At 39.9% G+C, this 12,567-nt stretch overlaps 1 protein-coding gene across 2 annotated transcripts; it reads left to right on the forward strand.

Moving 5' to 3' along the window:
* The first annotated feature begins 38 nt into the window (after positions 1-38).
* Positions 39-8,922, forward strand: LOC121688685 (zona pellucida-like domain-containing protein 1). 2 transcript variants are annotated; one of them, XM_042068441.1, is made up of 12 exons: positions 39-103; positions 366-497; positions 683-797; positions 1,336-1,562; positions 1,987-2,171; positions 2,337-2,409; positions 2,570-2,667; positions 2,763-2,843; positions 3,161-3,332; positions 8,015-8,134; positions 8,325-8,351; positions 8,585-8,922. In XM_042068441.1, the coding sequence occupies exons 2-11, from the start codon at positions 495-497 to the stop codon at positions 8,334-8,336; spliced, it is 1,086 nt and encodes a 361-aa protein (XP_041924375.1). In that variant the 5' UTR covers positions 39-103; positions 366-494; the 3' UTR covers positions 8,337-8,351; positions 8,585-8,922. The 2 variants fall into 2 exon arrangements, with proteins under 2 accessions (XP_041924375.1, XP_041924376.1); XM_042068442.1 differs by lacking the exons at positions 39-103; positions 366-497; positions 683-797 and adding an exon at positions 1,186-1,237.
* The last annotated feature ends 3,645 nt before the right edge of the window (positions 8,923-12,567 follow it).

Raw genomic sequence — 12,567 nt, forward strand, 5'->3', positions numbered from 1 at the left:
TGTCTTGAAGCCAGGAGCTGGTGCGTTGCAGGTTCATAATTTGTCAACAAGAAAGGGTCACCACCGCACACTGGTGTCAACTAAAAATGATGCCTATGTCTGAGTGAGTTGGAAAAACATCTTGGTATCAGCTTCTTGTGTAACTGACATCGATCTGATGGCTAGTATTGGCACATACCCTTCCAATTTCACCTGAAGTTGATTAAAATACATGTATTGTTTAGTGGTGTACTGACAGGAAATGTACTGTACGTGAAAGTGTAAATTTGAAATTGTATTGTGTTACAGAACTGATGTTTAACAAAGAATTAGGGTGGTATAAGGTATTCTCATGTTGCTCATCTTTTTGGCCTATTCCCTTTCAGGGGTATTGTGTCCCCGGCTGGACGCTATAAAAGGCCCTGGAGAAGCATACAGTCTGGTGGAGCAGGTCACAGGAGCGCTGGGGATCCGTCTGTTTCTGAGCTCTCGGGATTTCTCTCCTTTCAACAGTCATGGTAAAGTGCTTCTAGGGCTCTCTATAGGACTCCAGAGTATATTATTAATATATGTTGACTATTATGTTTAATGTAATATTAAATATTACATGAAAATGAGATCATGTTGTCTAAGGTGACTTATTGATTGGAAATAACAGTAGCTTGTTATCATGTAAAAGGTGTCTTTTGGCTCTTGTTGACAGGGCATCATGCAACTGTGCCTGTTGGTCTGTTTTATGGAGCTCATTGTCTTGTGTCAAGCTCAAGACTCAACCCTTGTGAAGTGCACCAGGGACTCTGTGGACTACCGACCACCCCGTGAGTCAAACTCCCCTGTATCTCTGGACCACTCTTGGCATATCTATGTCCAGATGGACATGAGGACAGATATATTGTTTGTTTATATTGTATATATGTACACTACCATTCAAAAGTTTGGAGTCACTTTGAAATGTCCTTGTTTTCATTATTATCATGACCGTTTATGACATAACGCTTCTGTTATTAGTGTCATTTGGTTTTTGTCATAATAAGTTAGGGTTTAGGGTAAGGGTTAGAGATAGGGGGATAGGGTTAGGATTAGGGGTCATGTGTCATGTCACTCTTATGCCGATACTGTCAAGTGTCAAAGTCAAAGTCAAGTGTCAAAGTGTTACCGTTCATAGTGTGTCATACTGTGTCATACAGAAAACACTGATCTCACGGTGGACTGTGGGTTATCCGAAATCTACTTGAGTGTTCTGCTGTGTCCTGTTTGTGTACGTCTTCTATTTTGAGATGACTCATAGCAAACATGCATTTCTATTCATTGCATCTGAATAGAATAGCTCATAGTGTGTCATATTGTGTCATACAGAAAACTCTGATATGAACGTGACCTGTGGGACCGATAAGGTGTACTTGAGTATTCTGCTGTGTCCTATATACTTTATTGGGTACAACGAGACCCTCATGGCCCTCAACAGCCAATTCAACACGCCAGGGTGCCAGGGCATCGCTGAACTGAACACCAGCTCTCCAGTCCTCAAGTTCAGCTTTGGTATCAGCAAACAGGGTGTAAACCTCTGCGGTAACTCACTGAAGGTACCGGGCCACTGAGTGTGTGTATGTGTGTGTGTGTGTGTGTGGTGTGTGTGGTGTGTGCGAGCGTGTGTGTGTGTGTGTGTGTGTGTGTGGTGTGTGTGTGGTGTGTGCGAGCGTGTGTGTGTGTGTAATTTTCTTCTGCATTACTGAGCCTGTATTTAGATTTTCAAACATCCTCAAAGCAATTTGTAGGTGGTGGATTGAGAAGATAAAACTATTGCAATTTTCAAAGCTTACAGCATTATTTCAAGCTAGCTTAAAATGTCACTGTATATATGGGTATGTCAGTACTGTATGGGTATATCAGTACTGTATGGGTTTGTCAGGACCCTATGTGTATGTCAGTACTGTGTGGGTATGTCATAGGAGGCCCATGGTAGAGTATCCCGTATGTGCACATACCGACTGACTGATGTCCTGACAGATCACCAGTGAGTTGGGGACAGGGATATTTTCCCAATACTCAAACGTGCAGCAAGTCAACATCTCTGGGAAAATCAACTCACATGACCCCAGCGCCGGAACCATCAACTATAAGCAGGAGGTCATGTACCAGTTCTCCTGTCAATACCCGCTGCAGTTTTTTGTCAACAACACAGAACAGAGTGTGTGAGTAGAAACAGATCTCTCTCTCTCTCTCTCTCTGTGTGTGTGTGTGTATTTGTGTGTGTTGGGAAAGGGGTTGAGAAAGAAAGAGACAGAGAGAGAGAGAGACTTATTCAGACGGGTAGTATGAGTATGTTTGTGTGACTCATTAACACACGTCTCTAACAGGTCAGGGGTAAGTCTTGCTGTTAAGGACAACAATGGCAGCTTCATTAGCACACTGAGCATGTCACTCTACAAGGTAAGGCTAGTGTGTGTGTGTGTGCGTTTTTTTGTGTGTGTGTGTGTGTGTGTACACGTGTGTGTTCATGGTGGTCTATGTGTGTATCTATTTCTAGACCTTAGGAATACTGATAACTCTAGAAAGTGAACTGGCATAAAGTGTGTGTTCTAAAACATAGGATCAAGGTTACACAGAACCCATGTCGATGCCACAAAATGGCCTCCAGCTGAAAACCCGAATCTTTGTGGAAATCAAGGCCACTAATCTCACAGACAGGTGAGTCTGTGACTGTACTTTTATTTGAGTAACAATGAAGGGTCAAACGACTCAAAATCATCTTGACAGATGCCAATCAATCATTCCACTGACAGGTTCAATGTTATCCTGGACCGCTGCTATGCCAGTACGAGCCCCGCCCCCACAAATAGCACCTTCTACGACCTGTTTGTTGGGTACGTACACCAGACTACATACACACCTCTCTGCCGTGGGTCTGCGGGCACATTAATTCTGTGTCAAGGTCAAGAGTCAAAGCTTCAGGCTCGCTCTTTGCTAAGTCTTTTGACTCATTATTGGTGGAACAGTGGTATCGCCTCTGTCTGACAATCACTTTAACTTTATCAGTCAATATTCAAGTAACAAAAGTATATAAAAAATATGCATTCATAGAAATGAGTGAAACTGAATTTAATTCAATTGAATTGAGTGGAACTAAATTGAATTGATCTGGATTGAAACCTGCTGAGCGAGTTCTGCTGTCTAACCACAGGTGTAGCAAAGATACACAGACGGTGGTGGACCTGAACGGAGTCACTCAGAGGGCCCGGTTCTCCTTCGAGGCTTTTCGCTTCACGGAGCACAAGAACGAGACCGTCTCCACCTTCTACCTGCACTGTCTCACCCGGCTGTGTGAGAACTCCACCTGCGCCTCTATGATGCCGGTAAAGCACCACATCCACCACAGCAGTTACCATATTGACTCCCAGAGATGTATAGTAACGAAGTAGAACTACTTCACTACTGTACTTAAGTACTAAAAGGCTGTATCTGTACTCTACTGGAGTATTATTTTTTCCTCCTACTTCCACTTTTACTTCAGTACATATTTTTGATGAGTTTAATACTTTTACTCCGATACATTTTTATGTGCTGCATCGTTACTCGTTACAATTATAAAAATGTTACGAATCATTCCAAACCCACATTATCACTGCCAGCGGTAGATGGCTCTGTCACCAGGTTTGATGAAGCTGAATTCATTTGCCGGAGTGAAAGACAATTCATAATTAAGTGCTTACTCTGCCTTCCGAAAGATTGCGAAATAATGGCCTTCAAAAATGTACCATCTAATATGAAGAAACATAAGTAAGTTACAAATATTATAATACACAAATGGCACACCAGCTTGAGCTATCAGTAAGTGCTAGCTAACTAGCTACCCGCGGTTCATGACATGCTGTGTTCACTTAACGTTAACTAGCTGGCTATCATAAAGGCTGTCAGTCACGCTGAATGGTGTAGCAAACCGGGCATCGGTTTCACTGCACATAAATCGCTTCTTTTAACCCAGGGGTCTCAAACACCCGGCCCGCGACGTATGTCAAAATAATAATGTAATCCGGCCCTTGAGGCTATTTTTAATTGCGACAAACAACGATACTGATTAAAGTAGACGATAGATCCAAGTACGGTGAGAAATCTCATTTGTAGCCTACTCTGCTCCACTATGTGCTAGACATCCAGAGCTTGATTCAAACCCAAAATCGCTGCGCAAAGTTTTCAGGAAAAACTTGTATTACACGCGAGAAACACAAACACGTGCATTTGTAATGACGCGGAAGCGATGCAGGCCATAGTTTTGCACAAATTGAAGCAGAAATAGGCCTACACCTAATGTTGAAAAACATTCACGTGTGATGAAGTCTTAGGTAGGCTATGTTATTCACCTATTCTGATTCTGAAGGAGAATATCCTTTTGGAGATTATGATCGATCGTCTATTGACAGTGATAGTCACAGTGCGTCTGTGAATGGAGGTGCGTCTTTGCGTGTATACGACGGTGTCTACTAAGCATACCATGCTTATTTCGACCCTCTGCCCAACATAGCTTGGAGGTTGCAGTGGTAATCGTGATGAAAGTGTCCGTAATGGACGTGGTACAGACAGCAGGGCTAGTAGAAACAGGGCTCTAAAGAACTACAAAGTCACCCGCAATATGATGCGATACTTCTGGGTACTCAGATTACCCGCGATAGAAACTTATTTGACCAGAATACTTTATTGTAGGCCTTGTGGTTTAGTAATACATCACTAAACCATATACATCTTAGGTGTTGGTATACATCTTGGGTTTTTGCCTGTTAATTTGTTATGTGGGTAATATGAAAAAAGAAAAGTAAACCTGTTCAAATATGTTCATCCAGTATTTACTGAAATGTGCATAATTTGAGGTGCTTGCCATTCAGTGATGGGTACATTTACCCCCTTCATAAACTTTTGTTTATACTCAAAGATTTCTACATTTACAGTAGGACTTTATCTCTGACCACTTTCAAGCCATGGCTTGAAATTTTGATATAAAAATCCAATGGTGTTTCTTTCTTAACCCTGATGCCTAGTTTGCCAGGTTTAAAAAAGTTATGAGAGGAAAATATTTTTATTTGGTGTGAAACACACACATACCCGTTTTTATGCTTTTGTTTTTTATGCGTTTATGCATTTGTTTTATAATTTGTAGTAATATTTATTTTATCATTATTTTATTTATAAGCTAAGGTTGCTAGCACAGGTGTCTAAAACTAGATAAAAACACTTTCTGTTTGCAGTTTTGTGTGGTATTTGAAAAAAAGAACATTGCATTTTCAGAAATAGCCGGCCCTCCAATCAGATGACGTTGGCAGAAGTGGCCCCCAGCTCATTTGAGTTTGAGACCCCTGTTTTAACCCATCTACAAGGCTAACAAGAGCTCCACACTTTGTCGACAGTGTAATTAGGTTCTTAACATTTAAAACGAGGCATTGGCAACATTGTATGTGTGCTGAAAGTTTATTTAGAAGACAGTTTACAGACACACTTTTGTTTACAAAAAGTTAAGCTCAGTGTTTTAAGTTGCTTTTGTACATTCCTGTCTTTGTACTGCTGCTAGCCTACAGCCAAAGGAATTGTGAGTGTCCTTTAGGCTAAACCTTTGAAATAATATAAACAATTTGATATTCAAACTTTTCACTGGTTTCTTTAATAACTACGTTACACAATACTTGTACTTTTACTTTCAGTACTTGAGTAGTACATTTTAAAATAAACTACTTGCAATACTTAAGTACAAAACATATTTAATACTTTAGTACTTCCACTTAAGTGTGGTGCTTAAAGAGCACTTCAACTTCTACTCAAGTAATTTTTTTGATAGAGCACTTGTACTTTTACTCAAGTCTGGGTCTCTAGCACTTTATACATGTCTGGTGACTCCTGATGAAGGTCTCTGATTAACTCTGATGAAGTTCTCATTAACTGAAACGTCAGATCATTAATGTTGCTCTTTTCTTTTTTTCTAACTCCTAGAGGAAAAGTTTAGTAACAACAACCAAGGGTCTGATTGAGTATAAATTGTTGGAGATGTTAAAGGGAAACTTGGCAGGATTTCCCCCTCTGCTGGAGAAATTGTGCATTATGCTATTTCAAACTGTGGAAAAAGGTAACGATAAAGCACATGGATTTGTTTACAAGCTAGCAAAACGGTTAGCATAGGTTCGGCAGACAATGTGGATGTTACAAGGTAAGAAACACGATTTAAAACGAGTTTCTTGTTTCTCACTTCTCTTTCCGGGACGGTAGTCTCAATGTTGCAAGGTTGGTTTTCCACCTGGGGACGCTAGGGGCAGCGGGAAAAGTCACCATTTTCACCGGAACAGGTCATTTAACCATCCAAATGATTTCTAAACAGGTTTATGTTGAAATAGTTGCCAAGTTCCCCTTTAACAACTAAACAACAACTAAAGTGGTGGATAATGACATGTGTTCAGAGAACTGCAAAGTTTTGGTTTCAAATCAGAATTTGAGTTGTGATGACTACTTTTTTGTCAGAAAAAGAAATCATCATGATCATTCTTAATAAATCATAAATCATAATGATGTGCCCACCATACTTAATGCTTTAGTAAGTTGATGTGTTGTTCATGTATGAGGTCATAAATGACAGACTATGAACTCATGTAAATTCCTGATGATTCATGAGATATTAAGGAATGAAGTAATACATAAATCATGAATTAATTCATGCATGAATTCATGATAATTCATGTACCCTTACCGTAAAGTGTTAACGAAAAAGTTCAGTAATCAATTTGTACTGACTTGTACTCACAAGATGTCGGCAACAGGAATAATATAAGGTAATGCACTGACTGCCAAACAGTGTGTGTGTGTGTGAGTGTGTGTGTGTGTCAAGTTGTGTATGTGTGTGTGTCAAGTCAAGAAAACATGCAATAACAATAAAACAATACAAATCCAAATGCAAAAATGAAATCTAACTCTAACTAAGTGTTATTAACCTTAATATTAACATCAAAAATATATTTGGTGTTGTTTTCTATAAACACTCTCTCTTGTAAGATCATTTTGGCTTAATTCAATAAGAGTTTGACTTATTTTAAGGAAAGACAAATTTGCTCAACGCACTGGCAGCTAAATTTTCTTGCTTTTAAAACGTATTTGCTTGACGCACTGGCAGGTTGGCTGTGTCAGTTTATATGCAGAGTGTTTGTTTAGCAGTGCTTTGATTGACTAAATCACCAACCTGTTGTAATTTAGTGGACTTCTCTTATCAAAATTAGGGCTGTCAAAATAACTGATTAATTTCGATTAATTAATTTGAGAAAAAATAACTGATTAAATAAAATTAGTGCAGATTAATCGATTCCGTATGACCTTTGACCCCGAGCCGTTCTAGTCAGTAAAAATTAGACTGTAAAATGAAGGAGAGAGAAGAAAACATGCTGCCTGGATCATTGATTGGAACATTTACTTTTAAAAAAACGACCTGATGGTGTTGATAAAAAATAAAGTGTTGAAAATAAAGTCCTCTGCAATGTCTGCAGCAAGGAATTTGCATAGCATCAGAGTTCATCAACTCTATGATATCAATGATATGGTCATTGCAAAGAAATAAGTGTTGACATTGAGGGGAGTGTTCATGAAGATACTGTCTGTATAAATCGTCTTGTAAGTAAACTACCAGTGCTTTTTCAAAGTTCTCAATGTCTCGTTTTAAATGTCAGGGCCCTCGGAAGTCTACCAATGAAGTGTGGAGATATATTGAGCCTCGTAAATGGTGTAAAACAGTGATTTATTTGCATGACTAGCCCGATGCCGAAGCACCACCATTGAAAAAGCTGTTGGTAGCATCGGCTAACTAGCGCCAGATTTTGGAGTGCAGGGGACAAGCCGAGATGGGCTATGAGACATATGTTCACACTCGGTATCATGTTTCAACACACTTTAGGTCAATTCTCCTTTAAATGTGTTCTCAGATTTGTATAGTTCCCAGGCTATAAAGACAGGAAGAGATCTTTTTAGATTTTTCTGATGAATATAACTGGGCTAAATGACCTGTCTCCATTCTTAGACCTGCAACTGGAGGAGAAGAAGGGAGGTGGAGTCTGTCTTGGCCAATAGGAAGAGGAGGGAGGCAGAGTCTGAATCTGAAGTAGCTATGGTGTCATCCGGGCCCATCTTCACAAGAGTGGTGAGAGAATTATAGAGCTACACTAACTAAAAATCAAACTGGACTAGTATGAACACATTTGATATTGAAAAATCAGACAAAGCCTAATTTTATCACTCCATGTTTTGCACATTTCGTACATTTAATTTAAGGTTTGTGTATATATTGTAAAATAAATGGCCACTTGTTTATATTTGTTTATGTTTACCAGAATCTCCAATGAATGCAATGGTGGAAGGTGAGCTGTGCTGTCATGATCCTTTTCACATCCTACTGTACATTTCTCTACCAAGCAGATGAAGATAAATTAATTTTAATTACATTTTCTTAATTTATTTATATATTGCTTATAACAATCAATAATATCTCAAGGCATTTTCCAGAGTCCAGAGGTTGAACTGGGTTGAGCGAGCGTTTGGGCAACGGCATTCAGTCTAACACTAAACACTGCTATGGCCCTCTCTGCTTCAGCCTCAGGCTCCACCAACTCCACCGGTGATCTGACAGGAGTGGCCATCGCCGCGGGGATCCTGTGTGCATGGCTGCTATCACTGCGTACCTGGTGAGGAGGAGGATGACACGCTGATCCTGCCAGGGACGCCATAACACAGTTGACCACCTTGGTAAAGTTACTTAAACATTCAATGTTCATTTACCATTCAAAATGCAAATAACTGTGCAACACTCAAATATACCTTTCAAACAACAAAGGGTGTATTGAAAATCATAATACCTTATGGCATGCAATGGACATCAGTCTTTACAGTATATTGCACAGTTGGTTTAATATTGGTCATAAGATCAGTTCATCAGGGAGCATAATGGTTTTATATTTTGAAAAACAAATGGTTAAAAATTATAGAAAAAGGTATGTTTCAAAATCAAGCCTTGTGTTGTGGCATGTAAGGCACATTAGTCTCTATATTGCACAGCTGGTTTGATGCCATGAAGTCAACTGGTAGAGAGGCATTGGTTTTATATATTATTATTTTTAAAAAAACTAAAAAATGGTGTCATCAGTTTATTCAAAAAACAAGCCTTGTGAATGTTAAACTAACTTTTTTCAATGATTCATTTGAATTAAAACATTTGAAAAATACTTTCACAGAAAAAATTATATATGCGATTAATTTAGATTAATTAATCACAGAGTATATAATTAATTAGATTTTTTTTTCATATCTTGCCTAGTTGTATGTGTGTCTAGTGTCTAGTGTGATCCAGTGGTTTGGGAATTGTTTTAGAGATGCTTGAGGTGAGATGCTGTAGCCAGTGCTGCTCACCAGACAAAATAAATACTCACATTCTGCTGTGCTTCCTGGAAGAGGGTTTACTCTCATCATTTACAATCATTCTTGATGATTGTAGCTGATCTTGAGCTACAGTACATTGTTTATGCTCCAACTTATAACCAGCACAATATTGCCTGTTTACCTGTTTTTAATTGTTAACAAATATGAGATTCATACATGGGTCAATTAAAACATTTTTGCATGTGTGTTGTTGTGTTGTCATAAGTGGGGTAATCTGCAGCTACTCTCAAGTCCTGGGATGAGACTCCTCAGATGACAGAGTGTTTCTACTGATTAGCACGTCAAGGCAAAGACCAACTGACAGCATTCAATGCAGCCTGAGAAAAGAATCCTATAGCATATGAATGAAATCCTATATAGCATATGAACAGCTATGATATGAAGGCTTGATCCAGTCATACTTATATTTTCAAATCCATGGTATTGACAAGGTCAGCAAAGAAGTTCATGGAAGTTGAAGAAAAAATGGATGAAAGCCTCAGTATCTGTGCTAAATAAAATATTGGCTTTGGGGTCCCTGTGTGGTTGTCAATGTCCCTGAAGAGAACTCCTCATTTTTATCTCTCCTCAGAGATCACCACTTCTATCCACAATGCACCAGCAACAGGACAGGGCTGAGCTCTAAGGCACCCAGAGACCAGTAGGGCAGAGAGAGAGAGAGAGATTGAGGGGATCCCACAGACTGAGATGTGGAGAAAGTCTCTAATACAGAAACACTGTAATACACAAACTTAATTGTCCAGTGTTGGGTGTGCGAGAGCATATGATGCTCATCAGGGAGAGAGAACCTGCATCTCTAGGTGTCAGGCCATTAAACCAGCAGAGCTTATTCTAAGGCCTAGTCCACACGTACCAAACCGATCCTTTTTTCCTCCGTCTTCCCTGGAACCGTATCAAAAATATTTGCGTCCAAACGGATCCATCTCAACACGACTCAACACGTTACTTCATATCCTAGGCCTATAGGTGGCACTGTTTCTCTTACAGAAATTGACCAAAGCTTGCGCGCTGTAGGCTATACAAACAGACAGAATAGGCTAGGACAAAAATGGCTAGTAGGCCGTAAGGCAGTGGCGGACTGGGACCAAAAATCGGCCCTGGCATATTTGGCCCAAACGGCCCTCAAATCGGTCGGGCACACCTAATTAAATACAAAATCTTTGCATTACCCTCTAACTATGCATATATTTTCAACTGTCATGGAGCACTGAAAGTGATGTAGGCCTCATTGGCTATCACTCTGACTGATCAGAGGTAGCCATGGAGCACATGATCTCTATATTCAAGTAGGCTAACAAGCAATTATTAAAGAAGAGTTTCTGCTTGAATTCAAAGTATTATTTCAAATTATTCAATAGGCTACAATTGACAGCAGCACCAAAAATTACTGAAGCCTATGTGTAAAGAGTTAAAATAACCAGATTGTCTTAGACATTAATGTAATTTATACCAGTTATCACTGTAGGACAACTGAAACAACACAAAATAAACAGGGCTGTTGCTGGAAATATTTTATTACATACATTATCTACATTGCTGGTACATTTTGGAACATTATAGCTACATTAACTAATTATCTTTAATGTCTTCCAGTAGCCTATCATATAGGTTATTGTATATTAGTTGGCTTGTGTATGAATATGACTTGATGTTTTGTAGCCTACATTTCCGTCAGTCTACAGTCTTTTAGCCCATCTTTACCATGATAACCCTTCCAAGATAGAACCCTTTCGACGCTCTACTTTGAGAGACCAACCACCACTCTCATGCCATCGATGTTGAATTTTGGGCATCTGACGGAAACTGATCAATCTGACCTCGATCTGACATCGATTTGACACTCTTTTGCTGTCTGGGTTTGCAAATCATTCATTTAGAACATTTAAGTTGCGCTATTTGTTATTATAATCACAGCACGGCCTTACGTTATCATTACCATATTATTACATTATCGCAATTAATAAAGTCATCATAATCATCGATGATCATAATCATCGTCAGCATGGCATGTCACACATAGCCTACCTGCACCACCACCGAGTTCTTATGTAGCCTCAACTAGGCTCCACCACCTGCTCACTGTCCCTTGCTCTGTATGCTAGCTTATATCCTCGTTCAAACTCAACAAACTTCAACATGTTGCTGACATATGCTAGCCTACTTGCAATATTGTATTTTTGAAGCTTCTACATTAGTGTTACTTTTGCACTATTGACACTACCGGCACTCGCCGCAATTTCGTGTAGGCAACTTCCATTAACTTTTGATGCGCTCACAAAATCCTGGCTCTGAGCCAAAATGTGAGGGGTGGGGCCTGACGTGAGCTGTTATCGGATCAGTCGAGTGTCAATATGGAAATGTAACCAATGGGCCGCTGGTTGTCCTTCCTTTGGGCCGATCGTTGGCCAAAATGATTAAATTATAGCCTTTTCTATCGGCCCAAAAGGTGCGTCGGCCCACCGGGAAAATGCCCCGGTATGCCAGATGGCCAGTCCGCCCATGCCGTAAGGTGAACCCTGTTATCGTTTCATCCCGCTCCACAGTCTGGCATCTACACAATCTTTAGATCATAAAAAAGAACGAGTCGTGCTTAGCTACCAACAAAAAGTTTGTCGCTGAAATTCCAGTCGATTGTCGATGCGTCTATGTTTTATGCAGAACTAGTTTCTTCAGAGCGTAATAGGATTTCGGTGGCACGGTTCGACACGTGATCGTTCTACACCAATGAGGTAGCTGCTTTTTGTCAACAGAATGGCAAGATGGCAGCTCCCATAGATTCAACGTTACCGATAAAGTTACCGGAAAACACCCGAACATCCTCAAAAGTGGGCTAAATGGATTCTAAACAGTGCTGTATACATAGCCGCGTCCAAGAAGAACAATAAGGCAAATATACGATAATGTTATGTTTACGTTAAGTCATTTAGAACAAGTTTCAAATACCTGGGAGTAGCCTACACCTTAGGCTACTGTCGAACATGACTGTGAACACCCAGCACACACTGAAGAAATCAAGACTGTACTTCACGTCAGCTAAGGAAGTTCAATGTATCAGCACCCATCAGTTGTGGAGAGTGTCCTGACAGCATCATCACTTGGTATATGAACTGTACAGCCCGTGACTGCAGTGCTGCACCACCA

Source organism: Alosa sapidissima, chromosome 17 (genome assembly GCF_018492685.1).
Source record: "Alosa sapidissima isolate fAloSap1 chromosome 17, fAloSap1.pri, whole genome shotgun sequence".
Classification (NCBI taxonomy): Eukaryota; Metazoa; Chordata; class Actinopteri; order Clupeiformes; family Clupeidae; genus Alosa; species Alosa sapidissima.

Coding starts and splice junctions, on each gene's coding strand:
- LOC121688685 (XM_042068441.1), top strand. Junction 798..1,335: donor TGTGGACTACCGACCACCCC/GTGAGTCAAACT, acceptor TGTGTCATACAG/AAAACTCTGATATGAACGTG. Junction 1,563..1,986: donor TCTGCGGTAACTCACTGAAG/GTACCGGGCCAC, acceptor ATGTCCTGACAG/ATCACCAGTGAGTTGGGGAC.